At 41.9% G+C, this 23,481-nt stretch overlaps 1 protein-coding gene across 3 annotated transcripts in view; it reads right to left on the bottom strand.

Moving 5' to 3' along the window:
* asic1b (acid-sensing (proton-gated) ion channel 1b) overlaps window positions 1-23,481 on the bottom strand; it is a 150,430-nt gene that overhangs the window by 2,395 nt on the left and 124,554 nt on the right. For all 3 annotated transcript variants that reach the window (XM_068594418.1, XM_068594415.1, XM_068594417.1), the window contains 7 exons: window positions 20,990-21,140; window positions 15,975-16,102; window positions 9,005-9,155; window positions 8,061-8,117; window positions 7,362-7,515; window positions 1,516-1,607; window positions 1,089-1,168 (listed from right to left, as the gene is read on the bottom strand). In XM_068594418.1, coding sequence (XP_068450519.1) covers window positions 1,089-1,168; window positions 1,516-1,607; window positions 7,362-7,515; window positions 8,061-8,117; window positions 9,005-9,155; window positions 15,975-16,102; window positions 20,990-21,140 — 813 coding nt within the window. The remainder of the gene's footprint in view (window positions 1-1,088; window positions 1,169-1,515; window positions 1,608-7,361; window positions 7,516-8,060; window positions 8,118-9,004; window positions 9,156-15,974; window positions 16,103-20,989; window positions 21,141-23,481) is intronic.

Genomic DNA, 23,481 nt, shown 5'->3' with positions numbered 1-23,481 from the left:
TGAGGGGTCTTTTTTTTATTGTTCGAGCCCGCAGGCTGTTTGGAGTTTGAAGGATCCGGCGAAGGATCCAAATTTAACCGATTCAAAACCAGTTGGTGCCGGAGGGGAGAGGGCAGACTGAGCCATTGTTAAATAAAACTGTAAATCGTAGCTTGTTTGATGAAAATGCCTCAAACTGCTGTGTTTTGGATGTATTGAACACCGTAAGTAATATACAAGTGAAATATATGGTTAGATGATGAGCCCCAATGGACATTTTAGAGACCTTGTCTGAAATATTTCTGTACTAAACCCTCTCTAACATTGTTGTGCTATATCAAAGTCAACCTTTGCAGACAGAACGTTCACATATTATGCTATAATCTGGGAGAGGTTTAGACCTTACAGCTGCATCATTCCAAAGAAATAATGATCCTAAGTGCTTTGTTTCTATAGGGGGACCTGAAACCTGTTCATTTTTGCTGTGTGTCAGTCATCTTCATTTACTCTGTACCAGTAACATATAGATTGGTAATCACACGTCTGAACAAAATCTCACATGTGTAGCCTTTTATTACAACACCAACATTATTTAAATAGCCCTGGTGGGTGCAGAGATACACCCTTTTGAGTCTCGGTATGCAATTTTCGAGCAGAGGCCAGAAATAAGTTGGTTTTCAAAAGGGTAAGAGATTGATGAGATGCATCTACGAAATCATTCTGCATTGCTGGTGGAAGGGAAGAATGGAAACAAACAGTTACTCTAATGAGAACAGACAAAGACATCCTGACTAATCTAAAATAAAATACATTTAGAATGTCAATGTATTCAGCGTCTCTGTTGCTGGGATGTATGTGTGTGTGTTTGTGTGTGTGTGTGTCACACTGAGACAGACTGTAAGGTGGTGAGGGACACAGCGTTCGTCACGCTCGCTCGAAACATGTGCAGATGGTGAAATAGTGTGAAAAATTACATTTTGTCAGCAAGTAATCACAATAATACTGGAGCAGCACACATTTCCATACACAATACATTAAACCGCCTGTGAGTGAGAGCCTCCCAATGATGATGATGATGATGATGATGATGATGATGGGAGCTATTTTACCTCATATAGATAGTCAAAGAGTTCAAGAATTGTGAGGATGCTGGCTCCGATGAAGAGACCCATCTGACCTCCAATATCACCTGGAACGACGAGTACAAAAGCACAACATGAACCGTAACACAAAACAGACAGGAGTTTTGTTGTTGTTGTTGTTGTGTGCATTCATATAGCTTCAAAAGGCACTTTTCATCTTTTTTTAAGGTCTGAAAAATGAGAAATGTGATAGAAAACATAGATGTTTGGAAAAAAGGAGTTGAAAAGCCACGATAGATTAAAGAAACACTTCTGTGTGTCTTCTGGGATCTCAACACGTATCATAAAAATGCAAGCACTTGCATTACTGTCACTTTGGATAAAGGGCATCTGTCATGTTGCATACTGCATATTATCTATTCCCATGAAAACACTTGACAGCTATTTTCCTTACCCAGAAGGCCTGCCAATTCGTAGGCTTTCTTTTGTTCAATGGTTTCATAGTTCAGTGCTTCAAAGAAGATATCCAGAACCAGGATGTTATCACTGTAAACAGAGAAAAAAGGCATACTCTTAAATCACATATTGAAATGCCGTTTATATTCTAAACACGTATTTATCAGAGTCCTCTGGCAGGGAAGATGACAAGTCAATCTTCTATTTTCTGCAGACAGCAGAGCAGATGCATCAAGTTAAAGACAATGTATCTGCCATCAAATAGTTCTCCAAAGTGGGTGTAATGACTTTGACTTTTGTTGTCCTTTAATTAAACATGTCACTTCAAATCCACCAGTACAAGAACACTTGAGAGGAACACAAATACGAACAATAGCAAATGTCATTTTTTTCCAGCTGCCTTTTGTCCACTGGTAGGCGTGATCTCACACAGACCAAAAACGACCAACTTTCCAGTCGTTATTTGCAGTTTAGTTTGGGGTTTATTGAGCTACTCGTACAAAGAGATGGACGTAATTCCCCTGTTCCTGTTTTCTGGATGCACACCCATTTATTTATGGCCCTTCATGAAGCCAACAACATACATAGTGTCCAAACCAACTAAACAAAAACAGGTATGCAATATGTGTTAGCAATTCATATTATTTTCTTCTGTTTTTGTTATTTTTTAGAGCCATCCGTCTGCTGTAGTCGGGTTTCAGCTTCTTGAAGCAGACACATCGTTGTTTTTGGTCTTTCTAAGACGAATTGTGCATACAATACCCACTGTGTCTGGTTTGGTCTCCAGTACTCTGCTTATTAACCAGGTGCTGTGGAATCTGCCACCAGAACAATGTCACCTGGCTGGAGCGAAGCTTCTTTTTTTTGCCTTTAACCACCGTTGTTGTTCTTGGATTAGAGGCAATGTACCGGTATTCCTGTGTCCACCGCTTCCAATACAAGCCTGCCGTGTATTGTCTCCATGGATCTAGTGCTCAGTAAGATGGAAGTGGAAGTGAGTGCTTGGATTGTACAATTGGACATCTGGGGAACGGGTTGATCATTTAAGTTTCTAATATTTAATCGTCCACAACATGTTGGTTAAAGTGACGTTAAAGTAGCACTCTATCCACGCGAAAGCAACGCATCTTAGATTTTCTCCATATTCAAGCCATTGAGTGCTTCTCTGAATTCTCTTTACGCTCCAACATAATTCGCGGCATTGTCTGATCCTCAAGAGGAGACTTGACCTCATCGACAGATAATACATTGATAAAAGGAAGTCTGGGTCAAGTGTATTTGCAACTTCCAAGACGTACCGGCCTGCTTGCCACGCATGGGAAGATTACGCCATACCTTTTAACAAGACTTCAACCTCCCTTGATCTCTATCGGATCGAAGTGGTCCACTCTTACGCCTGTAAATGGATTCTCTGGTAGAATCCTTTTCCGGTGCGAGTCTGCCATTTATTTACTCTCAAATTCTCCCCTGCTGTTGTCACACTCAACACAGTCCATTACGATCTTTGATAATCCCACATCTTTTACGAAGGCGAGACAGCATGTGATTTCTTCCTCCACGTCCGAGTTGTTTATGGATATGTTGTAAGTATAGTGTGGGTATGTGAAGGTCTTCTGGGAGAATAATCAGATGATTGGCTCTTTTTAGGCAACCTTTTACTCTCAGAAGTCCATCAGATCCAGTTTGAACAAATCATTGCTTCTTTTGAAACCACTTTGCAGCTACGAGTACTGATATTTCACATTTGAATCTTTGCCTTTAATCGAGGGAAACCACTGCTCCTTCTGCATGGACGAGATACTCAGGACATAAACACGGTCCTCGGAGTCTAGCTTTTAAGTCTTGTATCTCGTTTTCAACCTCTAGGATTTTTCAAAGCTGTTTAGAGCACTCTGATATCCTTCCTCCTTCACATCCGCTGCAAGAGTGATGTCCTTACTTTGAGACGCAAAGCTTCACCGGCCTTTAGATTCCTCCAAGACGAACAATAGTTGACTCGAGACCTTGTGCGTTTCAGTGGATTGTTAACAATGATGTTCGTTGTGATGTCTTGTTTGATTTCTGGATCGTTAGCTGAGATTTTTCCATGTGAGGTTTTGACCATTCTCTGTCTGGCTTGCAGAGAAACTCGGGTCCCTCGTCCCATCTCTGGCAGCTTGAGAAGAGTCCCGCTGTTAGTTTCTCTGGAGGATTCATCTGCAGGATTTCCCTTTGAGCGAGCATATCTCCACTGTGATACATCAGCAGCATCAATTACAAAAGAGATCCTGTTTGCCACAAATATTTTTGAATCGCTTCGTTTCGTAGTTGATGCTCTTGGGATGGATTTTTGTCCTAATGCTTTTTTTTTTTCCTTCTCTCTCTCGCAGTATCGTGTCAACCCTGACAGCTCAGACTTTAGAAGTGAGCTTCATTCTGTGAATTGTCATTTGTCGTAATGGTGCCGCTTTAAAACAAATGTCATTTTAATGGTTATCTTTTATGAATTCAAGACGCACTTCTTTGTTGTTGTTTTCCGGTCTTACATATGAAACCGTAGCCAGTTGGCGTCCGAAAAAGTCGCGCGGCTGTGTGTCTTATTTGACCGAAAGCTTGCAGGCTTTACGCACCGATAATCGGGGAAAACAAGGGAGATTATGACAGCTATTTGATTTCATGCTGTGTTAATGTCTAAAACTCAGGAATTCCGCAGAGTGAAAAAGACTGGGGATTAGTTTAAAGGCCCAGGGCAAAGACTATTATTCTGATTCCTGAATATCCTCTCTGTGGGACAAACTAGACTTCACACCCCACTGGAGATGAGATCAAAACCGTAACTCGACTTTGTAGTTGTTTTTTTTGTTTTTTCTCATTCTTGGTGCACGGCTTTATTACTTAAATTGAAGTCAAGACAAGTGAAGATCTGTTTTGAAGGAAACTCTGCTAAAGCCAGAGGGTACGTTGAGATGCAAATCACAGCTGATAATTTAGAGATGGAGGGACCAATAAGAAATGAGCACACATCTGCTCGTTTAATGCAAAGTGGGAAGTATACGTTCAGCCACTGCAGTTTGACTGCACAGACTTTATTAAAAGCACAAAAAAAAATGTCCCTGAAAAACAATCATCACACACTAATTCCTTGCCCAGTGAGGTCATATTTCCTTATCGGCTCATAAAGCACTTATACAGAAGCAGGACCCTGGCTCACCTAAATGAAATATACTTTATCAATGTTAATTATATCTGTGAATCTCCGGCCTTGACAAGTTAAAGTACAAATGTGTTAATTGAAAATATAAATTGTGAGCTAATGTTCAAACAGATGAATGAACAGTTGAAATAGTTTTACTGTTTAGCCATAACTTTTAACAATAGCTATCTTTGACATTAATTTCAAATGCTCAGTTATTGGTACTCGTGGATTTATGAAGTCATTCTGGGTAAAGTCACACATTTGCACATAAATCTGACCGTACAGCCGGAGATCAGGGACTGAACTAAGATAACTGGTTTCTGCCTGTTATCAAAGTTCTTATTGTACAATAGAGAATGAGTTTAAACGCTAACAATTATTATTTATTTATTTTAAGCTCATCAATTACTTTTGGCTTTTTCAACTGGTCATTTATTACAGTCTACTTTAGGTAGAGTTATTGGCAGAAATGTAATACAATAGTCATACCTATGTGTTCATTAGTTTATATTCACCTGGAAATGAGAACCATTGTGTTCTTGTTACCTCAGAATGAGCCGTTTATAGCGACATCTTCCTGAAGTAACCCAGAACGAACAAACCAAACCCCGGCTCCATGAGAGCCTTTCGTGTTATTACGCTACCTGAAGCCGACTGTAGTTCTTCGACCCGGTCGGAAAAGGAGGAAGTTAAATGCAATCTGCCACCTCACCACTAGATGCCACTAAATCCTGCACTGTGCTCCTTCACTTAAAGCCGTCTGTATCAAACACTGTATGTATATGTCTGTTACATTTAGCTAACTACAGTGTTTCAACCCCTATTCTACATATTTTTACTGTGAATTTATCACATTGAGCTATTTATTTCAATGTCACTGTACTTAGTTGAGCTTCTCGACAATCCTTCCACGTAATCCTTGGCAGCTGTGGAAGTAGTTGCCCCCTGAAGTCCCTGTTTGGGAATAACTGATCGAGATGTATTTTTATTTTGTTATAGCTGACATCCCTGGGTGTTTTCTCCTGATTTGTAGGTCCCCCTTGTATGAGGCGTCCGCCTGCAGCTGGAATGACGCTCCTTCACTCTCAGAGGTTCTCCTTGCTTCGAGAGTAACCTTCACTACGTCAGATCAGAGATGTGGTCAACAGCCTGTGAAGCTGTCTCTTTGTGTCAAAGTCTCCCTCTCTCTCCCTCTCTCTCTCTCTCTCTCTCTCTCTCTCTCTTCCTCTGCGTTAATGGTTCCCAGTAGAAGGACAGTCCATTGTCACAGACTTCAGTTTCACACCACTAAACACTGTGCAGCCCAGACACCAGAACACTCCCAGCTAATGCTCATCTGACTGACATCGCTTGGCAATATGGTCCCTCCAAACACGAGTTGGATAGACTCACGTCTATCCACAGGGAATTAAATAAAACTTTTAGCAGGGAGAAGTGAAAGGTTTTTTCAGCACTCTGACTACATATGGTGTAATTATCTCGTCCTCAGTTGCTCCGCCGGGAAGGATAGATAAAAGATTCAACTATTATTGCACCCTCTCCTCATTTACTTGAACTACCGTTGATCTGTTCATTAGATGAGGCAAAGAAACAGCACTTTCTTGGCTGATTAATCAACTCATCCTCTGACTACAAGCGCCTAAAAAATATCCAAGTTTGAGAAGGTGAACTAGCAGTTATTGTTCAGCCCTTTAAGCGAACTGCTGGAAGGGAATTCTACTTCAAAACACTTACATTTTGCTACATACAGTAGTTTGCTGACACATGAAGCGACCTTGTTTCAAGAGATTTCCAGTGCAGCTTTAATCATGTTAATTTTTTGTCAAGGTTTGATCCACTTTAAAAAAAAAACACACACGCGTAAACATCTGGTTTTACGCCAAGTTCCTCACAAACAAGACCAAAAGCTACGTTTGAGACTCATCAGCTTAAAATGGAAGCAGCATTTTGCCAAATTATGATGGCAACACAACACCGTTACCTTTTGGCCCGCTTTTGATAATTATACCTCTAATTTGAACAAATGACAAACAGCTGGAAGAAGCAAATGATTCCTTTCATCTCGGAGTCGTTGAATCATGTCTGAGAACATAATCATCAAAACGCATACGTATCAATCTCAATATGAATGCGCGCATTTCATCTAATAAAGTTTACTGGAAATCTAAAACTTAACTAAGTTTTCAATTCCAATTAGTTTTTTCTAACCATAACTTGAGAGTATCATTTATCTCAATATGATTCTACAGAAAGTTGATGAGCAAGATATGAATTCCTGAAACGTCCGCCGTCATTAGAAAAGAGAGTTACACTTAAAGTCCCCTTCCAACCGAGTGCTTAACACTAAAAGTCTCATGTGCTAAAGTTTACCTGGGCTCATCTTTTATGTGAGTTTAAACATGTATGAACAAACCTGCTTTTGTAACTAGTTTGGTCTTAGTCGAACATGTTCTGATGGGAAAACCTGAAACATCCAACACACACACACACACACACACACACCAAAAGGACACCTAAAAGACATTTACAAGCATAATATCCATCCGCTTCATGTGGAGCAGCTTATAGACTTTAAGAGACTGGTTACACAGAATGCTACCAAAGTGATAATGTGTAAAACTGGATCAGCGTTCATCATTGGATAAATAAGACACAAGACCTGGACTTACGCAATGTACTGCTCTGTCTTGTTGAATTTCTTCGCAAGGTACTTGGCTGATGCTTTGCTGGGTATCTTGACAAAGGACATCTCTTTACCGAAGCGCGTCATGTTGCACGGCGTCTCGCACACACAGTAGTCATTGTCTCTCTCGACAAGGAAGTCTGTAAATTAGATCAGGCAGCAAGAGAGATACAGAGAGAGAGAGAAAGCGAGAGAGAGAGACGGGGGGGGGGACAGGGAGATGGAAAAAGAGGAGATACGATGACAAAACACAACGCCAGTGGAGTGAGAGGCGTCAACAAAAAGTCGTGAAAAAACGGCAGAAGGAGACACCGCCGAGACCCGTACAAGAAATATATAGAAGATATGAGACCCCACGGCGACAGAGTCAGAGAGACAGCGGCAGCCAAAGGCCGACGTGTGAATCTGTGCCGCGAGAGAGCGAAAGATTGCGAGTCAATAAGAATACAAGTCACAGACATGAATGGTCTGAAAGGTATCAGTTGATGGAGAGACAGGGGAGTGTGAAAAGGAGAGCGGCAGCGCCAGCCCGGAGGTTTTACGATTTGATAATGACTACTATCAGTCTGAAGGAACACTAGTATCTGTTATCAGGATGGATCAGGGGCTCTGAACAGTAGGACACACATGCACACGCACACACACACACACACACACACACACACACACACACACACAGACTTACCCAAGGCCGGGTCTGCACACTCCTTGTACTGCTCCGGGGTGCAGTACGGGGCATCTCCTAAAGACAGGCAGGAGAAACACAATGTTCTCAATGTCAACAAAAAGAGGGCGAAAGATGAAAAAAAAAAGGATGATGAACTCTGCGCATATCATTTATTTAGTCTCAGGCTGTCATTATCGTCCTTATTAGAAGTGGACATGCGTCGCAGATGTGATCTCGTCTCGAAATTGATTTCATTCATTTGTGGTACTTTCGCCGCCTCTCGTCAGCGCTTTCAGTCTGTGTCATCCTCTCCATCATTCTCTATAGTGGCAGTTAAACCATTCTCTCCCTCAACACAGGAAAATAGACATGAACTAGATGGAGAGGGAATTATTTTCCAGAGTATTCACTGCATTGTGCTTAATACTCTTTTAAAATCGCTCTAATGACAGGGGTATAGCTGAGATGAATAGGCGTGTTTGAGCTGGGGAGTTCTCTCTGGACTCACATTAATCAGGAGCATAATCACTAGAAGATAGCAGCTAGTCATGATTATTACACTGATATATTGTCTGCAAACATAGAGCTGAAAGTGACCCTGATTGAAGAGACAGACATTAACAATTATTTTCACATTCAAGTGTTTCCTCTGTGCCCAACTGCTTTTCATTTGCCGTCTGAGATGCCACACGGCAATTCAACGGATGAGCGAGACAGCAAATGCCAGCTGTAATCACTGCAAAAAACAAAGTGAAAAGAGTGGAGTTTCCCCAATTCACTGGAGTGTGAAAGTATCTGATGCATCTGCAGTGGCTCTTTGTTTCTGTCAAAATGGTTCTTCGCCGCGATTTCAAACGAAAGCAGCTTCAACAACGACAACAGACACTGGTAACATCCTGATGAATGAGCGTAGATACTCAAGGCTTTGCATCGAGCAACCAGATGGGCCTCCTGGTTCCTACCAGGCATGTGGACCATCCTGCAGTTGCAGTTCTCCACCAGGTATCGCGTCTCACAGTCGATACGGCAGGCCGTGATGCTGTACGAGCTGAAGAAGTCCGAGTCCATTGCCGTGGCCTTGCAGTCCCCCCATGGTGGAGGCAGGTACGTCAGCTGAGAGACAGAGAAGCAGCGGCGCATCACCAATTGAGCTGTAGATATTTTCATTTCCTTTGCAGCTTTAATGCGCTCGTTTTAACCTGTAGTTTCTGTTAACATATTAGAAGCCATTCCACATGTATTGTATTTGGCACAGAACATGAATCCCATTCTTTATCCATGGTGAACGCATGTGTATAGTGGTGCTTATTGTGGGAGCTTCTCTCCTACGCCTCTGCTATTTCCAGTCTCCCTCGATGCTTTCATTGTACTGCCCACTCGCCATGCAGGAACTGAATAGTATCGGCTCTGTGATGTTGAAGTTTACGCTGAACAGCTTCGCATGGTGACATGTTCCTTCTGTATTGATCTACAGATGTACATTTTCTATCACTCAAGCTATAGTGTGCACTTTATATGGATACACAGACATCTCAGTCGAACACAGAGAAACTTTTGGAGGATGGTGAACTCGGTTCTCTGACCTCTGTGTATCCTCCACTTTGTTTCAATGGGCATCACGGAAGAAGCTCTCACGGACAAATTTGTTTTTAAGTGGTGTGTCGGAGTAATTTCGAAGAACTTGCCGCATTCACCAATTTTTCCGTATTTCGAGTGTTCTCTGAGGTACGAAATGTTGAGTTTGTAAATCCTTTCAAAATTACACAACATAATTGCGTTGACCTTATCCGCTTTGACGCCGCAATTACAATTAGAGGCTAATATGACCAACAACTATTTGCTACGGAAAGAAATGGAGGAGAAGAAGTTGCTCTCCGTCTGTGCCCGTGGTTATCCAAACTTTTCCGTGCTTTGTTGACATAGCCAGGCCAGCTGTGTGTGGTTGTATCGCGTGTGTGTGTGTGTGTGTCCTGCTGGTTAGCTCGCGGCTCTCGTACTCCTGTGGTTACAGCTGATAACGCCGTCACGACTCACAGCGTCGTCGCTGAAGCGTCGCACCCTCCCTGCGGTGACCCCTCAGGTGAACACTGTGAATTCTGTCAGCACTTCTCCGTCGTTTGCGCTAAAAGCGCTGGTCGCACCGTTCGCTGGGAGCCGCTAGCTAAGCTGCCGCCATGTTGAGAGCCGGCGGGAGGCAATCAAAATGCTCCCAAAATATTATATGACCATGTGACCAGGTCTGCATGTAACAATGTGTTTTAATATTGGATTAACCTGCAGGTTATGCTTCCCTATTAATTGTTTTGCGAATCAAATTCAATACAACGCAGTTTCCTTTGACACAAGTTGCGTATTGAGATTGCTTCTTTTCTAAAACTAGTCCAAGTAAACTAATAAAAGGGAAAAGAACACGAAGAAAACCGAGCAAATATTCACACTTGAGAAGTTGATACCATGCTTCTGGCATTGTTTGCTCAAGGAATTACGGAAGAATATCATCAATTAATGACGGGGGAAACAATCATCCACTAATTTATTTTCTTTTTCTCATGCTTCTCTATTAATTGTTTTGCTAATCAAATTCAATACAATGCAGTTTCTAATAACAGCACTGTTATTAGATGATGAATTGTTTTAGCTCTACATGTGAGTATTAACACAGTCAAACAATATGTTTAACACTCGGTAAAGTAAAGCATAATGGCCCATTTACTGTACGCAGCATATAAACAGCCCACCAAACCAATGAAATAGAAGTGTAGGTCACAAAACCAGCACATTCCCAACACTTAAAAAGAAAACTTAATAAAACTGAATAAGGACGAGATAATGATGTGCATGCTACTTGAATACTGGAGTGATCACAACTGTTGGCACTACTAGTCCCTGACCTCCATCATCAGAGCATCTGAGCAGTTTAGAATCAAAATGACAGAAAGCAATAAACAGAAAATACTGAGCAAAGATCTAATACAGAAATTAAAATACATAAAGTAGGACGAATGCAAAAATATAAACCCCCAAATCCAAAACAAGCTCCAATGAGTCTTTTTTAGACTGCAGCTTATTATTCATGTGAAAAAAGAACGCTTTTTTTTTTTTTTTTTTAGAAATGTACATATCTTTAACAAAATAACAAAATGTGATTGAATATAAAACAGCCCCTGTGTGTTTCCACCTCATCGGTTCATCACTGGGTGCTCACACAGCAATAAATTAAAGGCCACTGTTATGAATTAGGAATCAGCTTTTTACAATTTTTACTGGAGTGCAAGAGGCAACCGCGTGTCGCGCACAGCGCTGTTACTAATAACCCAAGGCGATGTTCAACATGCTCAGACAGGATTCACACACATTAGCATACTGTTGGCACACCTTAAGCAAGCTAAATAGCTCTGTATAAAATCTAATCAGGAGATTATAACGGTTTCTCTGTTTATTTTCAATGACGTTTCACAAAGTCAAACGGAGCATAAAAACCATCAGAGCTGGGTAAAATGTGGTAATCAATAAGAGGTGCCTGCGTATTTATTCACCTCATCACGTGGGAAATGGCTCCCTTATGCTCAGAGTTCTGCTATTCCTATTTCTCTGCATTTTCAAAAGCTCTACTCGGCCATCCTAAACCACCTCGTGGCATCATTACGTCCCGTTGGTTTAACTCCTGCAAAAGCTTAATTCTGCAAGTGTGGACAAAAGTGAACAAGATTTTAGGACATGAAGAAAACGATGAAGAAAACAAATCATGTTCGTGACTGAAACTCCAATTCCCTCTTTGTGTTAAGGTGAGAGAGTGCCAAGGAAAGGGTAGTCCGTAGAAACAAAAGGTAAAAGCAAAAGAGTCCCCGCGGACAATACAAATGGAGAAGAAACATTCTGTTCTCTTTGGGTTTTTATGTTAAATACGGAGAAATTGCATTTTTTTTTCTTTTGTGGGAACATGGTGAGTGACAGTTTGGCAGGCTGAAAGGAACTCGACAGTTTTACACTACCAGACTGCTGAAGGAGGCAGTTGAAAAAAATGCGAGCAAACTGCATTAGATTAATGAAGAGAGAGCCTGCCAGCCCATGAAAATAAATAGAGAGGGAGGGGGAATCTTATTAAAGAGAGAGGAATCGTATTAGACCAATTGTAATGACTGTTAGAAAGTTAAAAATTAAGGGTGTTTGTCAGAAATAGAGGAAAACAAAGAGGGACAGTTTCCTGCAGACGCGACATTGGCAGCATGCAAAATCCTGCTGCAGACACTGGAACACACTCAGTGGTACTGTGGACGTGGAAGGACTGAGATCACTCCCAAATCCCTTCATTATGCATGGTTCTGTAGCATATTAGGGGCCAAAGTATATGATTTGTCTGGTTGTATGCTTGCAGAATTATTCACACTTCAGAGGAATAACCTACATACGTTTCCTTTTAGCGAGCAAAACAGCCTTCCAAAAGAAAGACTGGAGAAAGTTTGATTTTCTATAATAATGTTACAGCCCCAAGTTAGTTACTATCAGAACTACACACTGATTCATGTTTGTAGGTCTCCGAGGACCCACAAACGTGAACAGGGCTTTCAGTTGCACTGTGGGAATCGGTAAATATGTGGTTAATGTCTGAAGGCTCAGCGTTCAATTTCCGGCTCACAAAACAGCCTTTTCAACCGGAAAAAAAAGGCATGTTATTGATGGGTCCGAGGCAGACTTTATTTTTTGTGCCTCCTCTGTGAAACACAGGATTGATTCCCAGCTGGAATTATGTTTTTAACCTTCTTTATGTGAAGGCGGAAACGCATTCGTCCTTCAGAAGCCATCACAGCCCTGAGACTGCAGCGCTGGGACGCCTCATTTCAACTCCCGAGGGGCCGACAAAAGCCTTGAACAGGGCCGGTGACAATCATGCTACCCTCTTGGGTATGTGCCTGTGTGGGAAGTGCCGCCACGTGCCACCAGAGATGCCTGTATGAGGTGCCGGTGCAACGATTTGAGCTCGCTCCTACTGCAGATTGAGGAAGCATTTTGCTAAGTGCTGGAGAAAGTATCCAGATCTTCTTTAAGTTAAAGTACCAATACAGAAAGGTGAAAACACTCCCTCCCCGTGCTCCACTGCTCATGGCTGACACTGCATTGCTCTCATGAGGTCGTTACAGCTGATAACGCAATATCATCTGATGGCGTTATTGCTACCTTAGCAAAGGGCTAACATATTTCTTTCTCAAGCCATTTAAAGCAGACAAGGCTTTTTTTCAGGAGCAGAGAATAGTCAGACATTCTGAAACGGGTGAATATTAACACAGGCACTATGCAAAACATAGTGTGTATATATACACACTATTATATGCTTCTATTATATTGTTAATTATGGTGCAAAAATGTGTGAGTAGCATTTACCGGCTGTAGCTGAGGTAGAGCTAGTTTTAACTCGTCCAATATTTGCTCACTATTCGTTTTGGCTCACCTCCAAACGGTCACTAAATAAGTCTCAGGGCTCGAGAAATAGTTAAAAGAGATCTGGATTGTCTGTAAACTACTGTAAAATCACTTTTGGTTGAACTGCTAACAGCTCAGAGACTGAAATGTGACAACGGGGCCAAACTCAACACTGCTTGTTTCCGAAAGGGCCAAAAAGGATGAACTGGTTTTTATCTTTCACGATGCGTTGTTTTTTATAGCCTATCATATGTTTTGATGTCAAGTCTACAGCTGTCAAACAATATTAGCCTCTGAAATGTTGTGAAGTATACGTGGACGTACTCAAGTAAAGTACAGGTATTCAATGATCCTCTGTAACCTTCCTTTTTATGATCAGTTTGATTATCAGGTTCATGTCTGAACACGTTTGTGATGGAGGAAGAAAGAATGAACCATGCAGTCTAAATTCTACATGTTTTTATACAAATCTAAATTTAAAATTTGGACCAGGAAGTGAAAGTCTGTGTAGAGCAGAGAGATGGGTTATAAATCTCAAGGGTTTCAGCACGAGCCACCTTTTCACATTACAGGGAGTCATTTGAGTCCAAATTCAGATATAAATATCCCTCGGTACATTCTGAGCGTGTCCTATTTGCCTCAACACTGTTGAAACCACAGACAGGACTTCTGATGAGCTCACTAACTGCGGAGCTTGTGCTCCCTCTTTAATTTTAAATGATTGAGATACTGGCTGGGAGTGTTCAGCAAAGCTCTCAGTGTGCTGGGAGTGACGAGGGCAGACAAGGGCAGAGCCATCAGGACTGCCTCGGAGGCAGCACATCCTCCAGATGGTTGAGGATCAAGGGCAGCGAGCAGGGCCGCGTGTGAGTGGTACTGGGACCTAGTCCAGGGCTTGATCAAGCCCGGCAGGGTCACCTGGGCCATGCGGGATGTCTGAAGTTGAAAGCCTCAAAACACCCACAATGATCCAAAGATAGATCCCTCATTGTAGCCACTTTATGAATTGATGTATGTTCACAAGGTTCCCAGATACCCAGAAAGCTATCACATTTGTTTCGACTATTGAAAACCTGGCAGCATTGTCAGGTTGTAATTGTTTAGGGATGTACAGTCTGACGTATTGAGTTTATGGACTCAATTGCTTGTTCTTATTTAGTAAATACTATCAGGGCTGAAGAGAGACTCTACCAGCCTTTCTATTGAAGTAATTATTCACAGAGAGCTACCTACACATACTTTATTCTCGGCAAGTTTGTAGTTCAAGACCTGGCTCGCAGCCATAAGAAAGCTTGGCAGAATAATATTAATATTATTTCATGTCAATGTCGATAACACACACACTAACTCCAATAACTCTGTATACATTTGTGGGTTTTTGTGCCAGTAGATAACTGCCCTGACCCTCAGATTCAGACTCAGTTGCACAAAAACTTGTGCTATCAGTCCCATGATCTCGCTATAAAACTTAATAAACTTGTTACGTTTTTTTTCTCCATAAAGAACTTTGTAATGTTTTGAAAAAACAACCTATACAAGTTATTATTGTTGTTATTTTTTGTATTATATTTGTATACATTTGGCAGTGTACAAGTGAGTATTTTATTTGCAGACACTAATCTCTTAGGATTTCTCAAAATTTGATTAAAACTGGGGCATTATTTAACACAATTACATTCATCTTTTAGCATATTGTATTTAAGGTGTGCAGTTTTGTGGCGCAAAAAACACACACACACCAAAATGTGGGAATACAACTGTCCTAAGCCCCGCCCACCAGATATGTGCTTCATACAGTAATCTGTACGAGTACCATTCCTTTATTGTACACATCATCCTCATTATGACCCATTAAGCTGCAATTTAAGTTAAGCGTTTCAGAGATGGAGAGAAAATGTTCCTCATAGCTTAGCCTTCTGCTAATCGTAGCTGAGTTCACGTGGAAGGCTAAATTGTTAGAGATGGAGAGAAATTGATGAATGCCACAAGGTTACTGCTCTAGATATCGTAGCCATGAAGCTAGCTCACGGCGCTAGCGACAGTAAGCAGAAGGCTAGACTATGAGCAACATTTTCTCTCAATATTTTTGTTACATCTGTCTGCTTTATTGGGGTTGCTTGGTGCATTGGTGTCGCCAATGCTGGGATACATATGCTTTTCCTGCAGGACGTCCCGTCAAATCATGTGTAGAGCAGCCAATAGGAACGCCCTCGCTCTGAAATGATCTGTGATTGGTCAAAGTCTCCCGTAATGGCCTAGATTTTCTAACACCTATAAAACAGACTTAAGAAGAGGTGCATAAGTCTAGTTTTCTCTCAGACTACGTGAATTTAAGTATGCTGAAAAGGTTATCATGGTATTTTTGTCCAATAATGACAGGAGAGTCAAAAAATATATCGCCTCCCTCAACTTTAAAAGGCCAATCCTGACATACATGTTCTCCCTGTCAAAATGTACAGAGATACATTCGTGCACTTTCTATATTCAAGTCCTGTCATCTTTCTCAAGACGTACCCGTTGTTCCTGACAGGAGACAAAGGTCTGGAACCCCGGCGCCACTCCGAAGCCCAGCTGGTCTATGAACGGCGGCTCGTCCTGGGTGTGGATCTGAACTTTGATCCCCGCTTCAAACGACGTCTCGTCTGTTGACAAGAAGAGTTTCGGACATTTACAACAGGGAGGATGATTTGTATGCACACATTGGCCTACATGATCCACCCGGCAGCAGTTGTTGCTAATCACACAGAGACCGAGCTTTGCAGCGGTGGAATATGTTTCAGTCAGTCAGTGAAAAACAAGCTGAAGAAAAAAAATATATATACACATGGAGATTCATAAACCATCACTGAGGAAGAAGAAGATGAAGAAAAGGAAGCATTCATAGAGTGGAATGTACATTCTATGTCCTCCGAGGGATGACAATCACTCGGAGGTCGTTCAGGAGTTAGAAATTGCCAGGCTATATAGCGAAAGGATAAAGAATTACTGGTTGATGACAATATATGCCCCACAGGGATCATATTTACTGCAGGGTTAAATGGATAAATTATTAAATAAATGATGATGGGGATAAAGGGAAAATCAATACAGCTGACAGCTTCCTTTGCTAAAGCACTCTGCTGTATAGATTCTAAATGAAGCAGATGGGCCTATTTGATACTGACATCGGGGGAACATCACAATGACATCGTGACTCAAGTCTATACTTGTGCAAACATATTTCGCTCACGTTGGCTGAGGCCTGGATCTGCTTATCATGGCAGGCTGGATTCAAGAGATTTAGTTCCTTTGAGTGTTGGCTCGGGGATGAAGTGGGATGTCTGTTTCCTGCCATCTTTCCACCCGGCTTGTCACGCGGCATCGTCCTCTAAGTGCCAGGCTTTCTCGCGGTTTTCAATTAGAGAGCTCAGGGATGCGACGGAGAAAATTCCGCACGAGAGCCACGACAGGGAGCGACAGACTTTAACTGTTACACATCGCTCTTCTGAGACTCAACACAAAGCCATCGTCTGCCGATACCGAGACTAATGCTTAAGGGCTCGGGGCAGCAACATATACGCGAGCGGTGCCCGAGCTCCGGCTCGCGGAAGCGCACGTCATCTTTAAGTCATGGCCATCTGTCATCTTTGTACAATTGGAATAATGAGATTCAGGCGGAACCTTGCGACAAAATGGAGATCAGACTTGACGCTGTGCAAGCATGTCGCGCTGCCTCAAAGTTATTTCACTGCCTGTGCTTTGTTGTGAAATAATTTCAGATATGCAATAATTACGCATTAACGAAAAAGTAAATGTAGCCTGGAGACATAGCGTTGCCGCGGTTTTTCGCAAAAGAAAATGCCCAGCGTGTCAGTGAAAGACTGCAGGGAATCACATTCTTATCAAGCTACATCATTACACCTGCCCACTTACATCTTTTTGGATGTCTCTATCTAATCATCACGCTGAGGTCTTGAAACTATTTGATCAGGGTCTCGGGGGGGGGGGGGGTTGCCACTGTTGCCTCACATGGTGAAGGGCTTGAAATCGAAGCGCCCAGCTGTGTTGTCTCTGTGAAGAGTTTGCACGTCTGCGAGGGTTTCCTCTTATTGCTCCTGTTTCCTTTCACACTCCATGTGAAGTAAAAGCCCGACATCGTGTGTACGTGTGAAAAGTTAGTGTCGACATGTGTTAGAAACGCTCATGGGCTCCTGGGTAACCTTCCTCTCCCATAATGCATGCTGGAACCTGTTCCAGCCCCGTGCCACCCTGAAGGAGATAAGTGGGCATAAAAAATGGATGGATGGAATCACTCACAGTTTTGCGCTTCAACCATGCGTACACTGACTTCATCACACTGAATCTGCTTTATTAATTTGTCTTCCTGTGCTGCGTCCATAAAGAACACATTCTGACCAGGAAACCCAAGAAAACCTTTGTGGTACACACATATTAAAGACACGCAAACGTGGAGATAATGGATGGATTGTAAACTTCCACAAAATATCCGCATTCCTATTTATAAACATTGCCTTTTAATTATGCTTTTTCCACTGGTTTCTCTTGGCCTGCATCATTTAACAGTGGAACCGTATAGGAGGTCCAGAGGATCTGTTCACGTTATTAACATAATACATTAATTTGGCCCGATTGCAATAGCCCCAATCATGCGGTTTAATCAGCATCTTGGGAAGCCACATCTGTCAGGAAGATGGAATAGCTTCGCGAGGCTGAAATAATACAATTTACAGAATTAGATAACTTATGCATATAAACAAGATTTCACATAACATTTGGCTTGCGCTGCAGCTTCTTGGAGCTGTAAAGGGTTACTCAGATATTTCCCCCTGTTTTCGTGTCAAACTGACTAATAGGGACAGCAGTTTCTGAAGTGAGTCCAACGTGGAGTGAGAGAGCTGCAGCTCACGGACTGTAATGTAATCATGTTCGGGCATCTCGGCAGCGCTAATTTGCATCCATTAAAAGTACCCGTTTGTGCCACTGACAGGCTTTCTCCACCCTGATTGTTATCATAAGAATAAGCAAGTATCATAAGTATATTTCTGTCCGACAACATTATGAAAAACGTCTCGCTCAGGAAGAAGTCTTGTTCAGAAAAGTGCCAGTCAAGCACTTAAAGAGAGCTATCTAAAAGATTCTCGATGGCACGGCTAATTGATTAAATGATTTGAGCAATGTAAATGAGGTCTTTGAATTTGACGGCCTTCTGTATATTTGAGCCAGAATATACGTATGAGGAGCTCTTACAAACTGATGAGCGGCTGAGGAGAGAGAGAGAGAGAGAGAAAGAGAGAGAGAGAGAGAGACAACAGGTTGAGGATGGTAAACCAGCACCAGCAGGAAGAGAGTACAATGTTATTTCTCTGTAAAGTAATTTCCATAATGCTTCCGGACACTTATAATAATCTGAGCCTGTCAGTGGCACACAATAAAAATAACTTTTAGTGACTGTAAAGTTATTTTGAAGCTGCACAATGGCCTCTGCCGGTTAGAGCACTCTCGCTCAAGACTTGACAGATTTCCAAAATGGTCATTTAGACAGAAACATGGGAGAATAGGCTCCGGGTTGAAACTACTGAAATTACCTTTTAGGGAACAACCTCATCTTGTCATTATAAACCATTGTGAGTATCCGCATGCTGCCTTTTTCCATTGTGGCAACCCCACAGGTGGGCAGTATACATAGCGGGGTAATGGTGTACGAAAAGCTTTCAAAAGAGAGGTACAGTGTCATGGCCACGAAACGCATGCTGAGTTTACGAGCCCACGTGTTTGCTTGTGCCGCTTTCAACACGGTCTGTATATGTCCTCATCATCTGACAGATCATTGATCCTCCATTCCATCCATCCAGTGTTTTAACAAACACATACTGTGCCTATTGTCTGATATGCTGAAATTGAAGCAAATTAAGAGTCATTTTATAATCTATGTGTCAAATTGGAGCGTTATCGCATCCAGTGTTTGAAGTTAATTATCTGTCGATCACCTGTCTCAATACATGTTTACTCATTTGTCGAAAATCCTTTCCAAGGGCAGCGCTCCCTTGTTTGCTGCTGTTGTTCACAGTGAATTAAAGTAACTCTTCATTAAGGCTACAACGACTTTCAGAGGGAAGCGTTGGCCATATTTGGCATTCTGGAGGTGTTTCTGTATGTAAATGAGCCTCTCCAGGAACGAGGCCGTGGTTGAATAGGTTAGATTCATCATTGTTCATTGTGTGAAGTTGTGCGTGTACTTATTTGAGAAATACGGACGGCTCTCACGCTCACATTCAGAACTTGCACGCTTGGAGAAAAGAGGCGCAGGTGTGTGAACTGGCACATTATGCATGACACGGCATGCAGCCAGATGAAACTAACAGGTACTAAATGCTGTTATAATAGGACTAATCAATGGCCAATCTGCATCGTTTTGGCATAACGACAAAACCAAAAAAAAAACTCCGACAATAACATAAACAATCATTAAATAATATTCAAATAAATTGAATAATGAAAAGGGAGTAAAGTAAATATGTATGCATTGCAGTTACTGCATCCTTACATTTCTATCACACCCTCTCTTGGAAACGACTTTATTCATTAAATAAGCTTACATAAAGCGCATTAATTATTAATATCTTTAAATCATTTAGGCATGGAGTAGATGCAGCTTTATATTCATGTATTAGAGGCCCAGCTTTCTGCTTTATGTTTTGTGATGATCATGTGCAGTGTGTTTCTGTGACTGTAATGAGCTGTCTCTTTTCATTCATTGCCTAGAGTTTATCAAATATTGATACAAACACACTGCCGCATATGCAGCTGCATTAAAAATCAACGTTTCAGGGCGTCCTGGAGCGCCACTGAGGAGAGTCAACTGTGTGGACGAGAGGTCGGCTCTGAATGGAAGAGGCTGTTGCCTCTATTGATTTCATAGCAGGTAAATTGTTCAGCTCTTGGTTGATTCATGTGGACTTGAAGCCGAGCTGACAAGTGATACAATTATCCTTCAATGACATAAAATGTTCCCGATCAATATCCATCTGTCGATAACATCCAGTGGACGCAGTGCTTTTCAAATATTCAGAGCGTGTGATGTTCAAGCTCGTCAGTCATAGCTAATGGAAGTGTGGAGAACAGTTCAGAGAATATTTCATATTTCAGGTTCCATAACTTACCATAAATTTGCTGTGGATATAATTGATCTTTAACCTGTTTGGTCTCAAGTATCCATGTTCACGACACTAAATGGATTTCGGGTTTCACAGCTCCATCAATAGTGCAATACAACAGCCTTGTCAGGCCTCTAGCGCAGGGATTAGAGAGGAATCCCTGGGATTGAGTTTTCCCACTGAGACTTCTTAGAGCACCAACACTGAAAATAACCACTTACTTTGGTGTTTAATTGGTAAAAAAAACAACCTCAACTTTTAAAGTCAGAGTCCTCGCTTAAGAGCAAACATAAACCGCACTGTTGTGATTTTAGCTGAGGTCTTCAGTACCGGGAGCAGGATGTTTCATGTGATGCATCCTCAAGGTAAGCTTACCAGTCTCTCCCCATACAGGCAAGTACTCATCCTGCTGGATATCCAACATCAGTTCCAGGCCGTTGCCCATCCCGCCCTTCATCGTCACCATGAGGGGTCGTCCATCTTGGCCGGAATTAAAAGTGTAGCACTTCCCGTAGCGCGTGAAGATCTGAAATACACAAAAAGAGACGGCGGCGTTAGTGATACCTGACCTACAACAAGACGACAGGAGAGGAATCGTAGCGTCTGTGAGCGTTAAACCCCCGTAAAAAAAAGTTGGAAATGAAGGTTGTGCAGCGAAGGGGAGCGTTTCAGAAGCAACTGAGAAGCCTCGTTACAGGTTATCGGTACGCTGTCAGCCGCAGACCTCAAAGGTCTTGGTGTTGAGATGCTGTTGACAAACCGAGCCTTCGCCCCTCTCAGTGCTGCATGATGCAGTGTGTGCTTGAGTGGTTATGACAGGACTTTTATTTTTAGAGTGGTACATCCTCACACAACAACAATGACTTCTGGCATCGAAGTAAATCTCGCCAAAAAAGCTGGAGGTTCTTCCCAAAACTCCGGCTCCAGACTGTTTACATGAAAGAGAAGGTAATTATTTCTATTTTTAAGTGAGGAGTGGTGATTATCATTCGAGCTGAAGCACTTAGTCAATTCATCAATTAGTGGGTTGACAGAAAATTAAACAGCTAATCATTTTTCAAGCAAAAGTGCCAAATATTTACTGGTTCCAGCTTCCTGAATGTGAAGCTTTTCTACCTTTCTTTGTGATAGTGAACTGATTATGTTGGGGTTTTAAACTGTTGGGTACTAGGATATAAAAATTGGGAATTGGGTTACTATTTTGTGAAATTCGCAGAGCAATTGATTATTAAGAAAAAGTTCCATTGCAGCTCTCCTAATAATCACCAAATCTAGGGCTGCATCTAAGAGATTTACATTACTCAATTTAAAGATTACTTTCAAAATGAATCTCCTGGCTCATAGAAATGTCAGACTCACCAAATACCCCAGATGATATATGTATAACGCTCTTGTTTTGTACACCTAACATATAGAAAGACAGAAATATTCAGATACTTATTATAGAAAACTCACAAAACCACAACGTAAAAGCGCTTTAGAAGATATAGAATCAGTGAATCTTTGGCATTTCTGTGTCACCTCTGAACAAATAATCACATAGTTTACTCTTTTTCTCCCCCAACTGCTTTCAAAGCATCTTGAAAAGGGAAGGCCAGATCAAGTGAGCGAAACATGCTCCAGTGACACTTTTATCTCCACGGTATAACACAAATCGGCAGATGCAAGTCGCGGTGCAGTGAACATGGTGCAGCCTCATCAAATCCTAACTATACCTGCCTTCGGATTACATGCCCGGGGTGTTTTCTGTCTCATTAGAGGTGGATCGGGAATACACCGAACGGTAAAACTGGAGAGCTACGGCAGAGCGCAGCGGAAAGAAAAAAAACACCCGGATCCATTGGCAAAGACATGATTGCCAACGATCTAATGGATGTGTAATCGAGTCATAGACATTAGGAATTGAAAAGCCATGGCCGGGATCCAAAATAAAAACGCTTCTCTACTTTGTTGTCAAGCCACATGATTGTGAGCCCTGCATCAGAGCTTCCTCGCCCACAATTAACTTATCATTAACCTTCAACATTTTGAAATTCATATGAGGAAATGATAAAAGGAAGTGGGGGAGGGTCTCGAAGAGAAGAAATAACAACGGGAGCAGAAAACTAATAACTGAAATAAGCCTCCGTTTTGTCCTCCACTCTCTGTCTACTGGAGATACAACACAGCAGATCCAATAGAGATCCGCCGTCATTGTGAGATAGCGGGACAAATAACTTCATCACAACACAGATAACTTGCACAAAGTGCTTTTTTCATTTTAGCTGAGACGTTGCTTTATTTCCCGCGATTGTGATGACCTTGAAAAAACACAAAACGAAGCATTTATTAGACACGAGTCAGACATTAGCACTTAATGACAAATTATTCAAATGTCACAAACACCAGACGCAGTGTAGCAGAAATAAATTGCAGTCACAAAGGAAAAGTTAGTATGATGTGAATTCTGCTCAGTCAAGTGTGTGGGAAAGAATGGAGCGGAAATCACAGCGGATTGCCTCCCAGGGTGCGCTTATGTGGGAGCTTTCAAGACACAAAGTGGGGGAATGTAATAAAAAGCTTTCTGATATTTGCTCACAATATAAAAGATGTGACCTTTCAAGTGCGAAAGTGGCAAAACTGGGTCTGAAATTGTGTCCTGCCTTATATGTGCAGTGACTCCAGAGCAGGATGCGATACAGACGTCAATAAAATGCCCCTGAAATCCCTCCCGCCTCTCCCCATAATTAGATTACTGTTTGTCATTACTCTTTGGCATAAAAGGAAGGGGAATCTCAAGATATAAAGGCAACACCTGCACAAAACACTTGATGATGAGGATGCAGACACAAAGGTCTCTGAGACTTTTATGCGAACAGATTTTCCCG

Source organism: Clinocottus analis, unplaced genomic scaffold, assembly GCF_023055335.1.
Source record: "Clinocottus analis isolate CAN_PGR_092001 unplaced genomic scaffold, fCliAna1.0.p SCAF_3, whole genome shotgun sequence".
Lineage (NCBI taxonomy): Eukaryota > Metazoa > Chordata > Actinopteri > Perciformes > Cottidae > Clinocottus > Clinocottus analis.
The sequence above is the reverse complement of the archived record's forward strand: the minus strand, read 5'-3'. Positions and strand labels throughout refer to the sequence as shown.